Source organism: Trypanosoma brucei, chromosome 9 (genome assembly GCF_000002445.2).
Source record: "Trypanosoma brucei brucei TREU927 chromosome 9, whole genome shotgun sequence".
In the NCBI taxonomy this organism is placed as follows: Eukaryota; Euglenozoa; class Kinetoplastea; order Trypanosomatida; family Trypanosomatidae; genus Trypanosoma; species Trypanosoma brucei.
The window spans coordinates 438,446-459,996 of NC_007282.1; the positions used below are offsets into that span (position 1 = coordinate 438,446).

Here is a 21,551-nt window from a genome sequence, read left to right on the forward strand (position 1 = left end):
CGGTGGCCTCTACCGACTCGTCATGTTGTATGACACGTTATAATGCCCAGGACCAGGCGCCCGGGGGTTCTTGCGTTCCCACCTCTCGGACTGCAATCGATGACCACAGAACTGTGTCTCTTTGGTTATTTGCCTCTCAAAAAGCGGAACCGACTTGCATTTGTAGGGGATGTCAACATTGTAGACTGCCTGGGCACCGCATCCACCGGTGTTGAATAATCGCGCACGTTTTTCGCGCGAAACGTGTGTTTCAATCATCGGGTTCCCCACCACACGAGGTTCTACTAGTCGGCGATTGCTGGTATCATAGCAAAGGTCATGCATCACTTGCCAGGTCGCAGGCGGCCGCGAGCTCCCATTTATTTTTGCTGCACGCTCTGTTGTTGGTTTCACCCATTTGTAATTCGGTACCTCGCCAATCTCCGCTGGGTTCGGTTGGTGCAATGGCGTGTGACCAGGGGCCTTCGGGTTTATATACACCGCTACCGAACGTTTTGTCACAGGAGCCAAATTAACATTCTCCGGGGCCTCTGGCGCAACTGAAGTTGGTGCAAAGGAGCTCCGACCTTTCATCCTGGAAAACTGCCGTACCCGCGGGGCGTCACAACGATCGAACATGCCGCGAGGGAATGAGGTGTCGCGCTCGATCGACACGGAGCGGTCCACATTCTTCATCCGCTGCTGCTTCTCCAATTGCTCTTCAGTCGACAGCCGCGGTGCCATTAGTACGTTGCGAGTGCGCCGCCTCACGGCGTTCAATGCATTATCCACATCGGCGACATCCGGCACTGCTCTGTACGGGGGAGCCTTATTCAACCAGTGTTTCTCCCGTGTACTCTCACGGTCCATGGCGACAATACGGTGGGGATTGTGCGCGATGTCACCTCCGACGTCGTACATACCCACCGCCGCCGCTGCCGCGACCGCCTCACGTTTTCGCTCAGTCACAGTAAAAGCGAACTTTGCGGGGCAGCGGACACGCTTAACAGTGGAACGAACATCGGCGTACGGGAAGTAGTCCAAGTCTGCTGCGGCACTCCGTGCACTGGCGACAGATCGCGGCGTTTTAGATGTGAAGAAATAGCTCCCTGTGTTTGCCGGAGCCAACCGCTCGCGCACAACGAACGCGGGTTCCGGGACGCGGTAAGTAACACTCACTGCGAAGTCCCGCACGCTCTCCGCGCCGTGGATAGAAGGTGTCTGACAATCGAACACAGTTTTAGGGCGCGACAAACTGAGTTCCTCTGGTTGTTCCTCTTCTTTAACAGTTCGGGTACGTGGAGGGGCAATATACCCGCCAGTTACCCGTGGTTCCACCTGGCTGAAGCGCAGGTGGTAGTGTCCCAGTTCCGGATGCCACACCCCAGGCAATGAGGACCCGTCGTGGAAGCGTTTCGCACGCTTGAAACTTGGTGATACCGACCTACCTGTCTCCCTCGGCGACTTCGCGCGACCTGAAAGCGTGGTTGCCCCCATTCCGTTTGCTGTTGCGGACAGCTGCGCCTCAGGGAGAATCGCAGCATTAAATTCAGAGGCCGTGGTCCAGTGCTCACGGCCCACGGCGTCAGAAACCGCGTCCGCATCGATGAGCCTATTCGCTGGAAGCATGAAGAGCGTAGTCTCCAGTTGCCGCGCGTCATCGGGATGTGGGGCGTTCTCAGTCGTCTTTTGCGCCATACGAGCCGTCCGTAACGCATCGATGCGGTAGGGACGAAAACTACTAATCAGTTCGTCGTTGTCTGCTATGTGTTTGATCGTCTCCGCTGTGGGTACCATATCAACGATGGTGTTGTACCCGGCGCCCTCGATGATGGTGCCGCCCAGGTCGTTATTTACGTCAGCCGCCGCCTTTGTGCACGAAGGCGCCATGGTGCGGAGCTCTGGTAATACAAGACGGAATTCTGCCGCTACGTCCCAAGCTTTTTGGGACTCCCTTTGGAGCTGTAGCAGCCGCTCCCGCTCCTTTTTGCCGACGGACTGCACATTCTGAGAGATGCCGGCGCGACGGAGAAACGCATCACTTTTGTCGATTGAACAACCAACGCGGCTGAGACTCGGCTGGATGGTTGTCACGATCCGATTCAACATCTGCACGTCATCTAGAGCATTGTCCACAACCACCATGATGGTCGCACTCGTCTAGATAATGTCTCACCCTACCCCTGCTGTGTAAAACCTAACGAGAAACAATGAACTCTTCTCACCGTTGCCGTTCAGTTATCTCCTTTCCCGCGCGCAAATGTGGCTCCGGGCTCTACTCTAAAGAACAGTCAGAAGCAACAACAACAACAACAACAAAGTCGTGCTGCTGCAGAAACACGGCGTTTCCTTCCTCCCTTTATTTGCCTTCACAATAGTTGTTGGGGAAAAGAAAGAAGGAGTGGGGGGCAATAATGGGCAGGAAAAAAAAAGAAAAGACCGCGGGTAAATGATGGGCTAAGGGATAGTAAGGCAGAGGCGGACCGCACCGATAGGAGGTTGCACCTCCGTTGAAGAGGAGAAGAAAAAAGAGTGAAGACGGCTACACGTTCGTTTTGGTTGTTCGTTCGCTTGCCCCCCCCCGTCACAACTCGGGAGGAGAATAGAAATGCGATGGAACGCACAGGGGGGAGGGAGTAATTTCGTGGGTAGTGTGCGCGCGCGTGGGGAAGGGGAAAAGATGCAGCTGCTTGTTGTAGAGAGAGGAAGATCACAAAAGGTAAAAACAAACAATCGAAAACATATATATATATATATATATATATGCATTAAAATACGTGGAGCTACATACTTTAAAAGTAAAAATTAAATAAACATACCACGTTTCGGCTTTTTTTTCTTCAAAGGGGGGATGAGCGGGACCGTTAGTGTTGTCCCTGGGCACACACACAAAAAAAAAACGACAGCAGCAACCAAGTACAAGGAGTTGCGCAGTTGGGGAGGGATGCGATAGGGACGGAGTAGACAAACCGACACACACACACACACACTCACGGGCAGGTGTTTGATACAAGAGTAACAATCAAGAAGGTAGTGGCAACAACGCAAAGAACAAAGACAGTGATAAATAGACGGAGCGCAAGCCCCTCCCCGCCACAGCAACCCACATTAAAACATCACTCTCTTCACTTCCCTTAGAACTCTCCCACTTTCATGTATTCCTGCCTGTTTAACTTTCTTTTCCTTTTGATTCCTCTGCCCCGCCCTTCCAACCACTTGGGTCGTTGCCCACGCAACCCAAATTCAACCACATGCCTTTCCGAGTATTTCCTTCACCACTCAACGTGGCCAAAAGATCCCCCACCATTTTTACTTGTTTATTCCTCTCCAGCGATAATGGAGGTGCCGCCCAACTCCCTTTTGCTTTCCGCTGCTGCCACCATTACTGCTCCCATGCACTGCATTTTGGTCATACGGAAGAGGGAGTTGGAGAGGAGTGCGGTGAAGGGTGTTATGAGTCGAAATCGTAACAACTGGTGGGGCGATGCGGATAAATGGTAGTGAAACAAAACACACAGAGTAAATAGCATGCGACCAAGCACAAGTACCAAACGCAAAAGTTATAATAGAGAGATGGCGAGAAGAAAGGAGTGACACTAATAACTACTAACGGATAAGAATAAAGGATATGGTAGGTGTGTTTGTTGAAACGAACCCCCTTCCCCAATCATTTGCCCTCACCGTCATTAATGAAACACCATAACCAAGCCGAATACCAGCGAAAAAAAGGAAACACCTACCAGCGAACAGACGACGACACAAACCGAATACGGCAACGCGAAGAAATAGTTTCTTTGTTTTTCTTCAGCCTTCCGGGCACATGCCCACCCTTCCCCATCTCATACAGCTACCGACACATTTCCCTATGCGTGAGACGTGCCGTTTACAAAGCGAAAGCACACACACACACACAAAAAAAAACACAACCGAAACATAACCAATCGTACACACACTCACATTGTAGTAGAAAGTTCCCCCTCCCGTTTAGTTTTTGCTCACGCGTAAATATATTTGTCCAGCAACCTCTCCTCACTCGGGCTGCTTTTTTTTTTTGCATGTTTCGCTGCCCCTACCCTGTTTTCCTTTATCAGCATCCACAGCCCTCTACACCTCCTGATGCTTTCCACCAGTTGCACACCCTCACAAAAATGAAAGAAATAATAAAAAAAAAAGAAACAACAGCTGATCGCTACAATTTGCTTCAAAGTTCCCAGTTTCTCTTCATATCTATCGACCCCTCATCTCACTCTGATACCCCATGATCCAAACTTAGTCAGCCCCGCGTGTGAGCACCTCAGTTCCGAAACATTACCAACCCTTTCACACTAATGGATTCCCCCCCCTTTCCATTTATCTTTTCCTCACACCTGCCACCTAAAAGTCCCCGTCCACAAACTCCCAGGGACTTAAAAACACTCGGCTATGGCACGCGCGGCAAGCAGCACATCCTTGAAAGTGTTGTACAACGGCACTGGAGCGAGGAAGACAAGGTCCGTCGAGCACGTACTAACAATAATACCGACATCACGCAGATACCGCTCCATGCACTCCGCGTCACTTTCACTCTCACCCCCATATGAGGCCCGTGGCGTAAGGCTCGCTGACAATTTATTGGGTAGTATACGAATAGTCAACTGTGCTCCGCGCTGGCTTGGGTCGACGGAGGTCAAAAGGCGGATGGAGCCAGGCGGAACCAACTCACCGAGCAATAACTCCAAATAGGATGTCAGCAAAAGTGATTTCTCGCGTAGTGAGTCCATGCCAACCTTTGCTATGAGGCGCACACTTGGTAACAGGGCCATCATGCCAAGCACTGACACATTACTGAGCTGAAACCCTGCAGCGCCTTCCGCAGGCTCAAATTTATAGGACGGATCAATGAGATCCCGCGGTTCGTGACCCCTACAGCCACGGAGCGTCTTGAGCTCACTCCCAACCTGCGTATGCTTCGTGTGCACAAAGGCACCAGCAAGGTTTCCTGGCCCGCTGTTTAGGTATCTATAAGTGCACCAACTTGCAAAATCCACCTCCCACTCGTGCAATTTGAGAGGCACGTTACCCACGGCGTGCGCACAATCCACACCCACGATGATGCCTTTGGCGTGCGCGGCCTTCGTTATGGCCTGCACGTCAACCAGTTGCCCCGTAATAAAGTGGAGGGCGCTGAGTAGTATCACCGCAATCTCACTCCCCCGCTTGTCGATGATGGAGAGGTATTCGGTCATTGGTATGTGTGCTGGGGAATCTTTCCCATCCTCATCTTTAGGAGCACACACAGTGATGAGGTCCTCCGCTGGGTTAAGGCCCCGGGCCTCCAATTGCGACATCACCGCATAAACATTGTTGGGAAGGGCATAGTTCCCCATCATCACTAGCCGCCGATTTCCTTTCGGCTTGTAGAAGGCTATTAGCAACAAATGCAAGTTCACCGTGTAGGAATTCATTGTGATTACCTCACTCTCCTGCGCCCCGACAATTTCCGCGATCTCCTTCCGGCCAAGGCGATCGACCTCAGCCCACGGGTTAGGGTGTTGGAATTCAGCGAGCACGCCGAGCTCACGCCACCGCTTCAGGGCACCAGCAACACTCGACTCCACGTCCTTGTGCTGCAAACCAAGTGTTTGCCCACAGAGGTAAACGTGATCGGAACCGTCGCGCCGCTTTGGAATATTAAAGGCGTCGCGATGCACTTGCAGTGGGTCATTGCGGTCCATGCACTCAGCAAAACCATCTTCGGTGAGCGCAAGACCCTCGGCTCGTGCGGTGCTAAGAAGTTTTTCCGCTGCGTTATTGCGCATATAGGCGTCGAATGTATTGGAAGCGGTGTACTTGCACTTGGGTGCACGTTATACCCTCCGCTACTTCGGCTACTTCTTTGGCGACCTGCTCCGTCTCTGTTATGTACGTAAGCTATGCGTTCCAGGTGCTTAACTTTACACCAGTTGATGTATAAGGTTACCCGATACGATTCTACTTTTTCACCCTTCCCTTAGTTGTCAGCCCCCAGGATACCGGAGAATAATGACTAATTTCCTCCCTTACCCCGCTTCCCTTACGTTTTATTATTATTATTATTATTATTTTTTACTTCCTCAAAGTTCAAGCGCACTATTTGCCTGTGTAAATGCTTCTTTCCTTATTTATTTGCTTAGTTTTCACAACTTCTGTGCTTCCTCCCCTTTGTTTGCTTCTCTCTGCTTTTTTTTCCCCCTTCACCTTTCCCTACTTATTTCCCCTCGTTTCTACTGTATTTTGTTTTTCCCCCTTATTATTTTTGTCTTCCTTTTATTTCCTTTCCTTACCAAAAAGGTTTGAGACAAGTTCCTTGGCGACGCCGTGACGGAGGAAAAAGGGGGGAAAAGGGGTAAGTGTATGTATTTATGTATGTGTGTGTGTGTGACGTAACGTGACATGTACACACGTATGGCGACACCGCAACGAGTGATAAAAAGAAGAGGAGGATAACGACAGACGAAAAAAGGGAATAAAAAAATGAGAGCAGGCGATGGTAATGATGGAGCGCGTCATCTCAGTGGTGAGGGCCCTTCTTCTCCACCCCTCCCCCTCAACTTCATACCCAATTTCAACCGAATTAGTTCAGTGCTGCGGCGATTAGAAAATATATAACCAAGTGGTTGTAGGCGGCTGCATCCAAACGACACTATCAATAGCTTTTGTCTGTGTCGAATATCCGGGTGAGAATGCTCATGGGGGGGGGGGGGAACTTGGGTACTACTACTACTTCAACTTCATACATGCATGAAAAAGTAAGAGATGAATAAGAGAATTGGAATTCTAAAGGTATGAGCTTTTTTGTAGCGCAAGTAGGAGACACCCCTCAATGCTCCTCTTTTTCGATGGTTGCTAAATTATATTAAAAATTAGGAAAATACCGCATAGGAGGGAGGGGACGGGGGGACCAAAACCGAAAGAGACGCTAGCACAGTTGACCGATTCATATGGATGCACACGTGCTTACCGCATGTGTTTCCTTCCTTCTGTTTTTGCATTCTCAGTGTTCTCAGCATTCACTTGCTTCCTCGATCCTCATTTGCTCGGTGTGTTCTTGTTGGCGTGCGAACGGGAAGTGACGGTGATCTTCTTTACGGATGGATGGATGGAGCGTTCGATCTTGTCAGCCTTCTTTTTGTCAGCCATCACGAGGGTGTAAAGGTGGCGACTGCAACGGACCTTGAATTTGGTCACCTTCGGGTTGTGCTTCACCTTCACACAACGGGCATCCTTGCGACTGCAAATAGCAAGGAACTCCTTGAGGTTCTTGATCTCACGCGGCATTTCTGCCCCTTAGGGGTAACGTTGCAAGGTATAAGTTGCCATTTGTGTGATGCACAACGGCGGCACACAGAAGGACATGATGGAATGGGTGGGGGTTTTGTGTGTGTGTGTGTTGGGGGAACAAGTGAAGAAAATGGAAGGAGAAAATTAATAGAAAATAATCGTGTAGTAAGTTGGGGGACACATCAAGCACAAAATGAAAGAAATGGCAGCTCAGAGCCCTTTGCACACAAGGGCAACAACATTAGGGCCACGGGTAAAAAAACAACGTCCTCGTTCGGTGAGTTCGTGTATATATAATATTTTGTGAGCTCGAGCCGATTAAACAAAGAAAAAAATTGTGAAAAAACCAACGGAAGTAACGACAGTTGCGGGTGAAAACGAGCAATTGCATGAGTTTGAAGCGTTTCCTTGTTTTTTTTCCCCGCTACCTGTTGTTTCCTTCACAGCGCACCTGCACAATTTGAAGCTTCAGTTTCTTTCAGTCTGCTCAATTATCAGTTTCATTCGCATCTTTCCAACGTGTGCACGACCACACTCAGTGCTCAAATATAGTAGTTTGCATATCTAAAAAAAACAAAAAGAGAAGTTATTTATGCACGCGTCCGAACGTTAACAAACAGAATGAAGGGAAAATATAACCGTAAGAGGGGAAATACATCGAGCGCTGCATTCATTCACCCGAGTGGGTGAATAATGTCAGGTCATCACTGTACGATTCTATGTGAGGGAACCTCCGACCGAAAGGCCCCAGTAAGAAATGACGGGGTGAAAGGAGAGGAGTACCAACTCTTCCGTCGTCAGGCTCGTTAAAACGCGCCTCAACCCCCCCCCCCCCAAAAAAAAAAAAGAAACAAACAAACGAAAAAGGGACGGAGAATAGAGGAAAAAACAATTACTCCCTCATGTATGTAAAAAGCGATACAAAATCCGGTATTGCAACGGTGCTCATAATGCGAGACACAATATGGCGAGTGTGAGCCTCTCTCATCACAGGGATAAAATGCCCTTGAGTTCCCGCAGCACTTCTTCAAAACGATTCTCTGCAGAATCCAGTCCACAATCCACTCGTTCCTGTCGTAGTGCCTCCCCGCGCGCTGTGAGAGCGGCTTGCATGGACTCTAGTGTCCAGGTTCCATTAAAGGAGAAAACTTCTTCATTCCCACGGCGTTGTGGGCGGGAGATGATGCCAATGTCCGCAAAACCATCGATGGCCGACGAAATCCCTGCCGCATTCATTGACGGGAATCTTTGTTGGCCCATTAGTGCTGTATACAGGCGGTGCACAACCCGCGTCGTGAAGGTGCCGGGAACTACTGGACCCGGCTCTGCCGCGGAGTATGAGCCGAACGAAGACCCAATGGCCGTTTTGTTTTGCCGCCGCCCAACAGCGGAGGTGCTACCGATGCTCACCTTTGCGATTTGACTGTCTCGTTGTTGCCGCAGCATAAGTACAACGAGACAACTAAGGACGTAGAGCATTTGCTCCGGCATTGCCGACACATATTCGAAGACACGGTCGCCAACAGAGTCGGGTCCACGGAGTATTTTTTGGCTCTGAGCCAATGTGATGAGCGCCGCTGGGACCCCGGGAGAGTTTCCACCAGGAGCAGTTGCCCCCGCCAGTTCACGGCTGCCCCGCGGCGTCTCACCGCCCTCGGTGGACACACGCCCCTTAGGAGGGACACTTTTCTTCTGTTCCTCTACGGCCGTGTGAATCAATCGTCGGCACATGACGGCCACTTGCCGCACATCACCCGAAAACTCAACAAGGGCCTTACGAGCGATGTATCTAATGAGTCCCGGACTAAGCTGCACCTGTTCCTTCTCCTTCCGTGTGAAATGGGCAGCGGCGACGATGTGATTACCAATACTTTCTAACATCTCGGCGCTGTAAGCCTCAAAAGGCAACTCCTTTAGTAACATGTGGGGGACGTGCACGAACTCCCGCTGGTTCGATATGAATACGAGGGCGAGTTGTGAGGCGTACTCAGCCGATAGTTCGGCTAGGGATGCAAGCGCTCCGCGTGCGGCGGCGCGAACGTATTCCACCTCATCGAGTACAAGAACATGCAGTGGTGTCTTCACCGTAGTCTTTGTCAACCCCGCAGTTGGGAGTCCCTCTTCTATTGGTTGTTGGTCGTAGTGCTTAAGTAGTTCGCGGCTGCGGCGCCTCATTGCCGAAACTCGCTTCGGAATACCCCCGACCGCATTTACGAGGGTGCGAGTCTGCGCATCCAAGCGAACCTGTGAACTGCAAAATGTTTCACTAATGGAATCACAAAGCTGTTGCGCTGTCATATCCGCACAGTTGACGTAGTGACACTGCACTCGCCGACCCTTCCCAAACAAGTGTGGGAACAGTACAGTTGGATCGCCTGGGGTTGCTGCATTCCCAATGCTGCGGAAATGGCCGTCTTTAACGTTATCAGCGCTCACTGCCGCAGCACCCGCAGCATTCCCTTCGGTCTCGGACCCCCGTTGGCGCTTTGTTGGTCGCTGCCGCTCCATTTGCTTCTGTTGCTTTCGTCCCGCTGCTGGCGGAGGCGAATCGCTGAGGCCCCCACCACCGTTGCTGCTATTGCTACCGGTGCTGGAGCGACCAGCCGCTTTATCATAAGTCATCACTCTATGCGTAACCCGGCGCATGGCCCGAATTATCGTTGACGTCTTACCAGACCCGCAAGCACCAAAGACAAATAGCGACTTGCAGTGCTGAATCAGCAGACGTTCCTCGATGAACCGAAGTACATCGTTATATTCTTGTTCCCGTCCCAATAGCGGGGTATTTTCCATCATTCCTCTCAAACGCGAAATAAGTGAGACAAAAGGGAAGAAAGGGCCGCGTGATGTGGGAAGCTGAATGCACAGCTTTGCTTTTTTCCCCCCTCCAGAGTGAGGAATATATTTCGTCTTCTTGTATCTATGTATGAATGCGAAGATGACCTTCTTCTTCTCTGTATGTTTTGATATTGTGATGGTTGTGATATCTATGCCACGGCAATCTTTTCTATAAGAGAAACAATACTGTGGTTACAGAAGCGAGTGTGTTACAAAAAAACTGGCGCGCACTCACTTATGTCGTCTAAACGTGTGTGTTTTCGTTTTTTTCTATGCGTGTAGCTTCCGCCTTCGATAGTGTGTGTATGTGTTGAAGCCCGTACGGGGTGAAAATAAATTCTATTTCTTTTCCACCTTCCTCGGGGTATGTTCACTTCCCCTTTATTCGTGCTTCTCTCAGCTTAACTGCGTTGCGGCGAATTTTACCGAATGAGTTGTGCAGTAAGCCTAAGCTACAGCAGCGCTACGTGTGCACAAGATCCGCAAAAAAAAAAAACGAAAGTGACTCAGATTGAGAACAGAACAGGCCAGGGGGGGGGACAGTAGCAAAAAAATAATAATAATAGCAAAGGATGCCATTGCAAATGAATCAGGGGGGGGGGAGGAAAAAGCGACACAACCACCCGCTAGTGGCGACGAGGCGCGCACTACTTACTTACAGAGCTACAGTCCATTACCATTATACCGGGGCAATGCCGACAGCTAACCCGCTCATTACAGTGCGTTCCACCTGAAATTCAAAATGTCATGCAGTGGCGGTAGGTGATGATCCTTGTTTTGTTTGTTGATTTGTGTGTACACCGGGAGGAGGTTTGGGGTTCAGAATCGAAGGAAGACAAAGAAAGCGCAAATGTAAAAGGAGGGGGATATACAACTGAAAGGAGTACAGACATTGGAAAGAGTTCACCACTTTTCCACTTAAACTCCGCTCCCGCCACCACTCCATGTGCAAACAAACAAACAAACGCACAGGACACACACCACGGGCGGTAGTTGCTTTCTCTCCCCCTCTTCTTTTCATTCCCATGCGTGAAAACACTTCCATCCGTTCCTCGATGCAGTTCAGCAACAGCAGACTGGATCTTTTTCCTCAACCAAAAGAGAGGCAAAACGGACGGGATGCAAGGTGTGACGGTCACTGGACGTAAGTTGTGGAGTAGTAACGCCCAGGTACTAAGCACGCTTCTAAAATATTGTTAGTGTGGCGAAGACCGCGTAGAAGAGGGACAGTGGGTACATGATGAGATATCTCTGCTTCTCCATGTGGAAACCTCTCACCAACATCGACGTTGCGCACCACGCGGACCAAAGAACGGCCAACAAGGCAGGCACCAACATCGTTTTACCGACATACCCAAATAACCAATACATCAGTGACTGCGAAGCTGCGAGAAAAACATTAGGAATCAAACCATAGCCTAACGCGCTGATGACGAACTGCAACGACACCGCATTTTCTGTCATGAGCGAGAGCAGGACTCTCATGAATATAACACCAATAACGAACTGCCCGTAAATGGTACTGAACCGCATGCTGCCCCGAAGTGAAAGCAAAATCGCAAGAAGAACGGCGAATACTATGGGTCCTGCGAGATCCATGCTGTCAGAAACGTTTTCCCCCATCTCTCTAAATGGGTTAAGGACGGCAAGTGCGTTGGCCCGTATTTCGTGAGGAAATATTCCCAGTTCGTCCAGTAGTGGAAGATCATCTTCGGGGTATCCGAAACGCTGCTGGTGCAGTGGAACTTGTCCTTGTGAGGTGTCGACTCCGCTTTCGTTGTTAAAGGCTGTCATCATATTCCGCAATGCAAGTGTCTGCAACAAATTCCCGAAGAATCCCGGTTGGGTTGGGGAATACGACGTTGGGGGTGGTGTTGGTGGTGGACCCGTTGAGGAGGTTCGTTGGTGCCACGACGTGCCCTGCAAGGGGAGCTGTTGACCTTTTGGGGAATAGTCATGGAACACCGGTACCGCTGGATTCATTAGAGGCACAGTCGTTGCTACCGGCATCTGAATGAATGGATGAGCAGCAGTAGGTTTCGGTGATTGGGTTCCACTCACGAAATGGGAGGGGCTACTTTGGAAGCTGTTCCTATCTGAGCCTGTGCGAAAGGCTTTGGGCGATGCGCACGATGCCGGCCGTGAAAAGTACGGCGTTGCCGAAGCTACTTTAGGAGGTTGCGCTTGCATTTGTTGCTGCGGGTACTGATACGGATGCTGGTATTGTTGCTGTTGCTGTTGCTGTTGTTGCCGTATTGGGTTCATGTGGTTTGCGTCCCCTCCATTATAGAAGAAATCTTCTGGTCGTGCACCAGCTGACTGGTTGGGCCACGGCGCAAACGGCGGCGGTTGCTGGTAGTAGTTACTGTTGTTGGCCCCATTAACTTCACCTTGATTCCCCTGGGGAAAGTATAAACCGTTTGGTTGCGGTTGCATGGGGATAGTGACCGCTTCCTAAAAGGGATGAGAAACCTTTACTAAACTCGCCTGGCAACTCCGAATGAATGAAAATTAGGGCAAAAGCAGTCACGATTCAAATGCAATAATTACAAAGAAAATAAGCAATGCACATGGTCAATGTTCGGTCGCCGTCCCGAGAACAACGTGGCCCCCCTTCTCCGTACTTAAGCAACAGACGCCAACAACTCATTTCACTTTCGTGTGTTTACTCGATAGTAACACAAAAATCAGACGACCTCTGTTCCCCTTCTTCCTTGTCCTCTTCGCCACACCACCCTGCCCATTCATGTGATGATTGCACCTTTGCACAGTGGATTTCGTAAGCTCATTTCTCATTTAACGTGATGATTGACCATTAATCCAACTGCGTTTCACCGCTTCTCGCCGATCCGGTGTTGTTTTTCCTACGAAACGACACCCTCCAGACACCACCGTCCATTAGAGCCAACACCAAACATGTGCCCCAACGCACTCCGTAGCGAGTTGCGACGGCCAAGGCGTAAGCTATTAACACCGTGGCAGTAAGCTGTAGGATGCCGTAAGCAAATGGAAGGGGTCCGAATAGTAAAAGAATACTGCAGTAACCGGCAACCAACCCGAGTAACACGGAGGACATCTGCCGCAGCAAGAACTGGGGGGTGGAGTAAATGACAGTAGAGAGAACATCCTTCCAACTGAACATTGGAAGAAGTCCACTGCCGTGGCTCAGTTCCTTATAACTGACAAAATCGTTAGAGATGACAGCATGTGTTTGTTGGTGATACCGTGGAAAATAGCGAAAAAAAAAAAGAAACAGTGTTCAAAGGGATCGATTTCATCATAGCTTAAAAAGTATTAAGAGAAACAGAAGCGTAAGTGCCCTCTTTGGAGCACTGAATACTCTAAACGACTCGTGTCATATGGCACTGACGAGGGGGAGGGGTCGAGAGCGCGAAGCGGCAGAAAGTATTCCCAGTTTACCGCCACGTGTGAAATTCAAGGATATAATCAAACGTGGAAGTATGTCCACTCAGTAAACATAATTTTTTTAAAAAAATATGTATCCCTGGTAAAATATCAAAAAACAGTTCAGTTTTCATACACACAGAAAGAGGGATACAGATATAAAGAAAGAGAGTAACCAATCGACGCGGTATATATGTATGTATATATGTATATATTTCGTTGAAGAACGCCGCTATAACACTGAGCGGTCTTCGGAACCTCTATTCCTTTCTTCGAAACGTTTAAACTTTTTCGTTGATAATACCCCATGACGGCCAACCAAACCAGCACACCCCCCCCCAACGAAACTTGAGTAGCAAGTGTACAAGCGAAGAATCTAAGGGAGCCATCTGCAAGCCGGGGGTAGCGTAGCGGTGACGGAGAAAAATGCTGGAGATGCGCTGACCAAAATACGAAAGAATTATTTACCATCATCTGGTAGTGGCTGCCTTCCGCTATCACGCATCTGCGCAACAAGCCAATTCATCCCGTCAACAACTCCTGTGCCATGCAGCGCGCTCATCTCAACGAGTCGCATTACTCTATTTCCAATACCACTTGAACCCGGTGGGGGCGTGGCCACACCACCAAACGATTTTTCGTTTGAAAGTTTGTCATATGCCGACCGATCCGGCGGACCCTCATAATCCCCCTCACCATTCCTGTGCAACTCGCCATAAACGGGCTCACCCACCACACAATCGTCTGCGTAGAATTCATCCATCAGTGCCACATCAACTAATCGCAGCGCGTCCTGAATTTCTACGAGAGTATGATGGTTTGCTGCATCCACCTTGTTCGATACAATTAGGAGTGGGGCGCCAGCTAGTAATGGATGACTGAACATCTGGCGGAGGATGAGCGCATCCTTCGCATACAATTTACGGAGGAATTGGGATCGCTCTCCTTCACGTACATCCCCTATAGGTGAGTTGGGTTGGGCACCTACATCACTTTCGTCATCTTCACTCGTACCAACTTGATCAGGTGAAGTTTTCCTGCCTCCTTCACTGCAACCATTTGATGTGGCCTCACCTAACGTGCTGTCCACAACAAATATAACACCATGACATGTACCAAAAAAGTTTCCCCAAAGAGGTCGTAATGACCCTCCTATATCCCATAATATAAGTGGCGTCGTTAAGGGTGTGAGCGAGACATTTGGTGTCTCATGCTGCGGTGGCGTTGTTACGTGCGTGACGCTCGACCTATTCAATCCTGTAGTTGGCCTAATTTTTTTCCTCAAAGACTCCACCGGGGCCGGTGTGGGAAAATTATAGTTTACCTCACTTGCAGTTGCGTCACCACTATTTTCTTCCGTAGTGGAACTGTTGGCACCATTCTTGCTACTTTCCGTCGCGTACATGTGCTTGAGCTGCTCTGATAGCGTTGTCTTCCCAGATGACTCCAACCCAACGATCAGAACTTTCCTGGTGTCATCGGCGAAGATGGAACTGTAAAGACCCCGGACAAGCGAAAACATTGCGTCGTCGGAGCTCTTTCGCAAAACGGTTACCTTCGTCGTGTGGAAGAGAACCAAAATAAAATCGAGCAAAAAAAATAATAATAATATAAATAACAGAGGTTTCAAGGGAAGCGATATATAGATAACCAGCACGAACACCCATACATTGCACTGCGAACTCCCACAGCATTCATAATGCGGCAGCAATTTGACACGGGTAATAAGCCGATATTCACTGGCATATGCCGCTCACAACAATAACTTCACACGACACGAGGCAACTCCAGGTCCCTTTGTTGATTGCTCCACGGTTGAAGTTAGTAAACAAGCCAACATGCCTTGGAAAGTTCCAATCCCCCCCCGTTATTTCCCCAGTCTCCGACAACTTCGCATGTGGACGTATGTGCATAAGAAATGGCGGGTCGACTTGGTGGAGTTTTTCTTTCTTTTAAAAAAATCAACATCTCGAAGGGGAGGGGAGTTCACATGTTAATGCATTCAACGCTTGTTGGAGTTGTGCCGTCTGCTCCGCCCTTCCCGTCAACTCCAAACATGAATTTACACAAAAGCCGCTACCATCCAGTTGAAATGAGGACTTGAAAGGTGTGTTTGCCACCACTTTACCTCCCTTTACACGGCATGTGCATTCCTTTTCCCATACAAGTGCGCGGACATACAGAATAAAGTCCCACTGATATATTCTGTTTACCTTTTCCTTCAAATGTATGAAGGCATGAAGCATGACCCGCCTCTCTTCCAAATCCTTAGACAATCTAACACATGATATTCCTATATAGACACTACAGTGAAGTAAAAGAGCGACTAGGGTTAAATCAGCAGTCCCATTAACTCACTACAATGGAGAACCACAGCCTCTCTTACAACCCTTACCCAAACGGGAGAAACCACTCTAGATACAATGTTAGAAAATGCAGAGAAAGGAAATCAACATAAAAACAGTGATAATATCGTTTCCACGCCAACGCTGCCTTCATGAGGGTTTGGGCATTCGTTGACACGTCCAATAATCGTAATAGTTGCGTCGCGGAGAAGGCTCCAATGGCACAGCATTGTGCGTCTGCCCGCTAGCGGCCGCTTGCCTTTTCCTGGCCGGCTGTGGCTGCTGCGTATCAAGCAGAAGTGACGCCTCCCACGTTAATAGGCAACGTTGAGCGTAAGTTAGGGCGGAGAAAGGGCAGGATTGGTGCATCAGTGGGCTGCTGCTCTCAGGGTTGCACACGTCAGAGCGACCGGTCTTTTCAACATCGGTTGTCACCTTTTCCACCCCATTTGTGCACAGAACGGAGGGACCCGCCTGTTGTCCCTCCAATTCTTCCTCATTTGTTGATGGCCGAGTTTGTTGCCGCGCTTCGTTCTTAACGTTCTCCTCGTCAAATTTCACCAATGGGATTGACGGAGTTGAGGAACCCGTGTGGTAGTAGCGAAGCAACTGAATGAGCGAGGGGTGCATGCCGTGCTCAACTTCAGATTCAGTTTCTTTCGTATCGTGATTTTGAGAGCCGTCTTCTACCTTAGTTGAATTTTTGTTGTTTTGTGGGAATGCTGTAAACAGCGCCGCGTACACAGGATCATCTTCCATACGTTCGTGAATGCGTTCAACAACGGCACTGCACGAAGCTACGTAGTTTGGGGGCTTCAATCCACCGGTCGCTACCCCATCCTGCACAGAATCAATGGTGCCACCGACCTGCGCACTGCGTCTTCGCGTAGGGCGGATAGACCTCCAGATTTCTGCCAAACACGCCGACCGCGGTGGTCGAAGGCGCTTCGCAGCGTCCGGTGCTTCTGCCACATCGCTGACCGGAGGATCCTTCTTCTCATTCGACTCAGCAGCCGCTGCAGGAGCGGATACCCTGCTGCTACGTGCGATGGTACGGGATTCTACGGTTGCCTTCACAACTTCTGTGGCCTTCTCCTTCGTCCCTGTAGCTAACTTCGCGGAAGATCGAGTATGACCGCTCGCTTCCCAAGTTTTGTTAGGGCCGCTGCCGGTGGGTTTTGTGGCAGACCTCACTTCACTGACTTCCCCACCAGTGCTACTTTCTTTTGGTCGGTGCCCGCGGTGCCGACTGCGTGTGCCCGGGGGTGGAGGTCCGTTTCGTGTTGAATCAAACCGGGTTCTCAGACGCGGTTTCTCTTCGTCATTTTCCTCTTCTTCTTCCGCTACGTTATTTTCGGTTGCCTCGGCTTTGCGCTGCGGTGGCGCTCGCTTCCGAGTAGCTTGAGTGTTTGGAAGTTTGTCCTCCTCCCCACCGCCCTCATCCGTCTCTTCTACCTTTTGCTTTGCGGCTACTGAGAGGGTGTTGCTAGGTTCCTGCGGGACGCTTTTCTTGGGGTGGAAATTTGAGAGCAGTTCATAGTAGAAGTGCCGCAGAGAAATCAGAAGCGTGTCACGGCGGGTGGGGCCAACGTGGTTCTTTAACACCTCAACGTCCATGTTGCGGCACACAACCCACCATGAGAAGGCAAGGTCTTTCGAGCTAAACCTGTCTAAGACAACACCGCGTGTCAACAGAGATTGGTAGTAGGACACTATAGTGTCAACGATAGCGCAAGAGAACTTCACCACATCCGATTTTCCACTTACCTGGCGAGAGGTTTTTCTATCGGAGCTTGCGCCTCCCCCCTGGCCCACAGCAACTGGGAGAGAGCGCTCCGGCAGCTGCGGCGATGGCGTTCCCCCATTTCCCTCTGTAATTACTCGCTTAAGTGGCGTTGCACCAGCTTCAAACGCGTCACTTTGTTCCCGCAACCTTTTGTTGCCATCGCTACTCGAGCTCACCCTCCCTCCTCCATTTTCTTCATCCTTGCTTACAACTAGCAGAGACGCTCTCGAGGTTTCTTCGACATTGTCAGTATCCCCTCTGCTGCCGCTATGGCTCGTAATGTGTGGAGAAGCGGTCATGCGACCTGCTGATGTTTTAGAAACAAAAGCCATAGGGCCGAAGAAGATGATGCGAGCCATGTCAACTGCACAGCCGTCCTCTGACGTGCAAATTCTTTCATCTGGCTCCGCTGCGAGTAGGAGGTGAAGGTTCTTTGCCCGTGCAGCGTTTATTGGCTCTACAGGAAGCGTGGTGTTGGCGTGATATGAACGCAAACGCTGAATTGTATTGAGTGCAATGAAGTCTCTGCACCGGTCGTCTTTCCATGGGTCCATTTCGTACACATTGGAGGCATCCAGCGATATGCCCATTCGCCTCGTCTGTCGACTCATGTTTTGTAGCCACCGAGACACGCTGCCCGCCGATGTCCGCCGCTTTTCAGCCTGTGCTCTGTTCCACCTAACGCTAACCTCACCACCAACTTTCTCTAACACTTCATATTAATGAAAACGAATTCGAAAAATGAGAGTTGATGTCCGTATTAACTTCCTCCAGTGGTGGGGATGTTGACCAGCATAATTCGCTAAGATACGTAAGACAGTAACCAAGTTATGCAAAATAGTGTATCCCATGATGCCTGTCCCATCCCCACTCCCCTTCCAACTCCTTGCGACGGGAGCACGCATATTCTCTCTCAGTGTTGTGCGTCTCATTGTTATAATTTAGGGGCGTAGCTAACAAGCGTGTTGAGGTGAGTCGGCACACGGGCAGTAAAGGGGGAAGGATCAGAAAGGAATCAGAAGAGTAAGAACGCATTTCCATGAATCCATCTACCCGATGAAGCCGCGCCTTCCTCCTCCTTGTTTCCCACCGTCCTGAACTTCATTTTCTTGCCACACCTCTTTCTAGCCGTGCAGGGTTCACTAATAGTTTAGCAAGCACGACCTCGGCTATAATGTGGCTTCCTTCTACTGTTCATGTCCTTGGGTGCCCACATCCCGCGTTAGCGGGTACTGTGCATGAACGCTTCAAAAATTATCGGCAAGAGCGAAAGGAACAATAATAATCTCCGATGCACTTCAAGTTTGTCAGCGGAACCGACTGCAGGACGGAAAGGAAAGTAATGATGGATGCATCCAAGAGCAGCACACCGACGCCGAGCTGACGTGTAAAGGGTAATAGAAAATCACCAAACGGTTAAGTGAAACAACGGTCCAATAATCACGACTGTGTGAAAAAAAAAAAGGAACCCGACACGCAGCAAAAACTGAAAACAGCAACAACATACCGACACCACCAAAAGCTACTTCGCTACTATTGTCATTTTCGCTCATTTACATTGGAGAAATGGGATAAAGGTACATCATCTTGTGACGTCTCACATTTTGTCTCTTGTCAAAGGGAGCGTCAGGTGAAATAAACAAACCGTAACATTCGCAACACCTAAACAAAACAGACGGAAGACTGCACGCACATATATGCACACATTTTTTATTTATCGCAATCTCCTGTCCTGCCTTTTTTTTTCTGAACTCCGCCGCACACTAATAAACATCGTAAATCAATAAGTCGAGTTGCTCATCAACGTGTATGACTCCTCCTTTACGTGTATATGCATATATATATATATATATATATATATATATATATATGAACCGACGGAGTGAACAAACGAAATAAAAACCCACTCAGCCGTGTCTTTGTCACGCCATGCCAGCTGCTTTCATGTAATGGGTGCTGCTTCCTTTACGTGCTCGACTACTCAAGGCAAAATAAGAAGATAACAAACACAACCCAAATCCCCAGCGGCTCCAAACTTACCTTCCGCATTACAAATTGAATGAATTCACCCCAATAATGTTTCGGAGTCGATACCTCCCTGTACTCAAGTAAACGTATGTATTAGTGTACATGCACTCTGGTGAATTGTAAACATCAGTTACATCTTCTTCCTCCTGTCAACCCTAAAGGCGGCTCTACACATGCCATTAGGGAGGGAGGGTGAGGGGGTAAAAACGCGAACATTTATATGGTTTCCATTTTAACAGGTTTGCATATCGCTCGAGTGTTTCTAGTCTGCGACTTATCACCGTCACCAACTAAATCACACATAATCGGTGGTGTTCCTTTACCCTGTCTTCACTTCCTTCGCAACAGTTTAAGCATTTGGAATTGAAGTAAATACACCTCCAGGTGTGTAAAAAATAATAATAATAATAATTAAGAACTAGCGTGTCCCTCTTGTATGTATGTACAAATATGGAAGAGGATTCACACTTTTAACGAGGACATGCGTCTGCAGCACACGAGTGTCACGTTTCTAAAGGGTTGGACATACTAAGACCAGTGCAAAGTATGCAGAATCTTTCACCACAAGCCCCTCATCGTTCATTGTAAAGGTGAATGGCATTTTCCTGCGGTGTGTACCTGCTGGGGACCCAAGAACGAACTTGAACCCTCGAGGCCACGGGTTGGACCCGAGTCATCGAGAACCGCGAGGGTGTAGGACCGACAGGTGTGCAGTGGTAATGCGCATTGGCGACTCGTGAAGCGATCCTCCCCAACCTCCTCGCAGTTTGGGACGTCGAATCCACTGTTGTACTCAAAGCGTTAGAACCGGTTGGAGAATATGGTGGTCCCCAACTGCTGGAGTGGTGCGACGGAGAACCAGGGGAAAGGCGATTCCAGCCATCCCTTTCCGTTAGCGTTGACGTACTGTCTTGGTAACTCTGTTGAGTGAATACAGGAGAAGGCATCCTTCCGCTTGGCGCCGCTCTCATGGCTGATTGAAGTGTTGGTGCCCATGAATTTGGCACCTGTTGTTGGGGGGATAGGGAGCGCGAAGCTCCCTGCACTATTTCACGTTGGTGTTCTGAGAAGGATAGGCTAAGGCGTTTTCTTTGCGGAGGTGGGTGGGGTTGCAGATATTCACCGCGACCCAGCTGGCCAGGCCCCGGTTGGGTACTCATAAAAGCTGAGCCTTCTGAGTGCGGTTCGTACAAACCACTGGTTTCACTACGCACCTCAGCGACGGGCGGTAAAGTAACGCGCTGACGACCCAACTCACCACCCAGTCCGCTGTTGGCTTTATTTTGATGTTGCTTTGATCGATTATAAGCATTGGAGATGGTGCTTCTCTTGGCTGGTAACCGCGGTGGCCGTAAGTTGACACCATCACCAAACCCTAGGTCTGGATACAGCCCAAGATACACAAGCCGCTCACCCTGGAAATCGGGACCAAAAGGCTCAGAGTTGCCGGTGTCTTGTGCAAGATTCAGTTTTCGAGAGCTCCCTGATGATGACGGACGTGCGGCAGAAGCTATCGCATCCCTTGCAGCAACAGCTCTCAAACAAGATATACTACTTGCGGGTCTCTCACCAGTGACAGAGGGGGTGAAACGACTCGAAGTGCGGAGGGCGGGGGAACCCAAAGATTCACTTCGGCCAGCACCTGGACGAAGGGAGCAGGGCGACCCACCATCGACCACCCACGGACGCCGATTTTCAGCTTCTGCAGACTGCAAAGACACGTTACGACCAGTATTCTCCTCTTTCGTATCGTGAAGAACTCCATCGCAGCTGAAAACAACAGAGGGAGATGCAGCTGATTGATTCTTTTCGCGGTAATCAAATGGGGAACTGCCGACATCCCGCGCATTCAGGACGCAGTGTTGGAGATC

The 21,551-nt window shown here is 49.7% G+C and overlaps 10 protein-coding genes across 10 annotated transcripts, besides 10 other annotated features; 2 read left to right on the forward strand and 8 right to left on the reverse strand.

Moving 5' to 3' along the window:
• Positions 1–9: 9 nt before the first annotated feature.
• Tb09.160.0790 (hypothetical protein, conserved) lies at positions 10–2,088 on the reverse strand (the record flags this gene model as incomplete). Its single annotated transcript, XM_798415.1, has 1 exon — positions 10–2,088. One exon carries the CDS (start codon positions 2,086–2,088, stop codon positions 10–12), a length of 2,079 nt encoding a protein of 692 aa, XP_803508.1.
• Positions 2,089–2,277: 189 nt separating this feature from the next.
• Positions 2,278–2,298: a microsatellite.
• Positions 2,299–2,720: 422 nt separating this feature from the next.
• Positions 2,721–2,744: a microsatellite.
• Positions 2,745–3,315: 571 nt separating this feature from the next.
• Tb09.v1.0080 (hypothetical protein, unlikely) lies at positions 3,316–3,480 on the forward strand (the record flags this gene model as incomplete). Its single annotated transcript, XM_798417.1, has 1 exon — positions 3,316–3,480. One exon carries the CDS (start codon positions 3,316–3,318, stop codon positions 3,478–3,480), a length of 165 nt encoding a protein of 54 aa, XP_803510.1.
• A 188-nt stretch (positions 3,481–3,668) lies between these two features.
• Positions 3,669–4,241, forward strand: Tb09.160.0800 (hypothetical protein, unlikely; the record flags this gene model as incomplete). Its single annotated transcript, XM_798418.1, has 1 exon — positions 3,669–4,241. One exon carries the CDS (start codon positions 3,669–3,671, stop codon positions 4,239–4,241), a length of 573 nt encoding a protein of 190 aa, XP_803511.1.
• Positions 4,242–4,385: 144 nt separating this feature from the next.
• Tb09.160.0810 (kynureninase, putative) lies at positions 4,386–5,693 on the reverse strand (the record flags this gene model as incomplete). The annotated part of the gene is made up of 1 exon (XM_798420.1): positions 4,386–5,693. One exon carries the CDS (start codon positions 5,691–5,693, stop codon positions 4,386–4,388), a length of 1,308 nt encoding a protein of 435 aa, XP_803513.1.
• Positions 5,694–6,038: 345 nt separating this feature from the next.
• Positions 6,039–6,061: a microsatellite.
• Positions 6,062–6,149: 88 nt separating this feature from the next.
• Positions 6,150–6,282: a sequence feature (CT-rich).
• Positions 6,283–7,026: 744 nt separating this feature from the next.
• Tb09.160.0815 (60S ribosomal protein L38, putative) lies at positions 7,027–7,275 on the reverse strand (the record flags this gene model as incomplete). Its single annotated transcript, XM_798422.1, has 1 exon — positions 7,027–7,275. The coding sequence occupies one exon, from the start codon at positions 7,273–7,275 to the stop codon at positions 7,027–7,029; it is 249 nt and encodes an 82-aa protein (XP_803515.1).
• Positions 7,276–8,265: 990 nt separating this feature from the next.
• Positions 8,266–10,074, reverse strand: Tb09.160.0830 (hypothetical protein, conserved; the record flags this gene model as incomplete). The annotated part of the gene is made up of 1 exon (XM_798424.1): positions 8,266–10,074. One exon carries the CDS (start codon positions 10,072–10,074, stop codon positions 8,266–8,268), a length of 1,809 nt encoding a protein of 602 aa, XP_803517.1.
• A 779-nt stretch (positions 10,075–10,853) lies between these two features.
• Positions 10,854–11,009, reverse strand: Tb09.v1.0090 (hypothetical protein, unlikely; the record flags this gene model as incomplete). Its single annotated transcript, XM_798425.1, has 1 exon — positions 10,854–11,009. One exon carries the CDS (start codon positions 11,007–11,009, stop codon positions 10,854–10,856), a length of 156 nt encoding a protein of 51 aa, XP_803518.1.
• Positions 11,010–11,301: 292 nt separating this feature from the next.
• Positions 11,302–12,381, reverse strand: Tb09.160.0840 (membrane protein YIP1, putative; the record flags this gene model as incomplete). The annotated part of the gene is made up of 1 exon (XM_798426.1): positions 11,302–12,381. One exon carries the CDS (start codon positions 12,379–12,381, stop codon positions 11,302–11,304), a length of 1,080 nt encoding a protein of 359 aa, XP_803519.1.
• Positions 12,307–12,370: a microsatellite.
• A 1,213-nt stretch (positions 12,382–13,594) lies between the features above and the next one.
• Positions 13,595–13,615: a sequence feature (AT_rich).
• A 93-nt stretch (positions 13,616–13,708) lies between these two features.
• Positions 13,709–13,736: a microsatellite.
• A 245-nt stretch (positions 13,737–13,981) lies between these two features.
• Tb09.160.0850 (hypothetical protein, conserved) lies at positions 13,982–15,043 on the reverse strand (the record flags this gene model as incomplete). Its single annotated transcript, XM_798427.1, has 1 exon — positions 13,982–15,043. One exon carries the CDS (start codon positions 15,041–15,043, stop codon positions 13,982–13,984), a length of 1,062 nt encoding a protein of 353 aa, XP_803520.1.
• Positions 15,044–15,113: 70 nt separating this feature from the next.
• Positions 15,114–15,139: a sequence feature (AT_rich).
• An 877-nt stretch (positions 15,140–16,016) lies between these two features.
• On the reverse strand, positions 16,017–18,263 carry Tb09.160.0860 (hypothetical protein, conserved; the record flags this gene model as incomplete). The annotated part of the gene is made up of 1 exon (XM_798428.1): positions 16,017–18,263. One exon carries the CDS (start codon positions 18,261–18,263, stop codon positions 16,017–16,019), a length of 2,247 nt encoding a protein of 748 aa, XP_803521.1.
• A 1,217-nt stretch (positions 18,264–19,480) lies between these two features.
• Positions 19,481–19,523: a microsatellite.
• A 546-nt stretch (positions 19,524–20,069) lies between these two features.
• Positions 20,070–20,095: a sequence feature (AT_rich).
• The last annotated feature ends 1,456 nt before the right edge of the window (positions 20,096–21,551 follow it).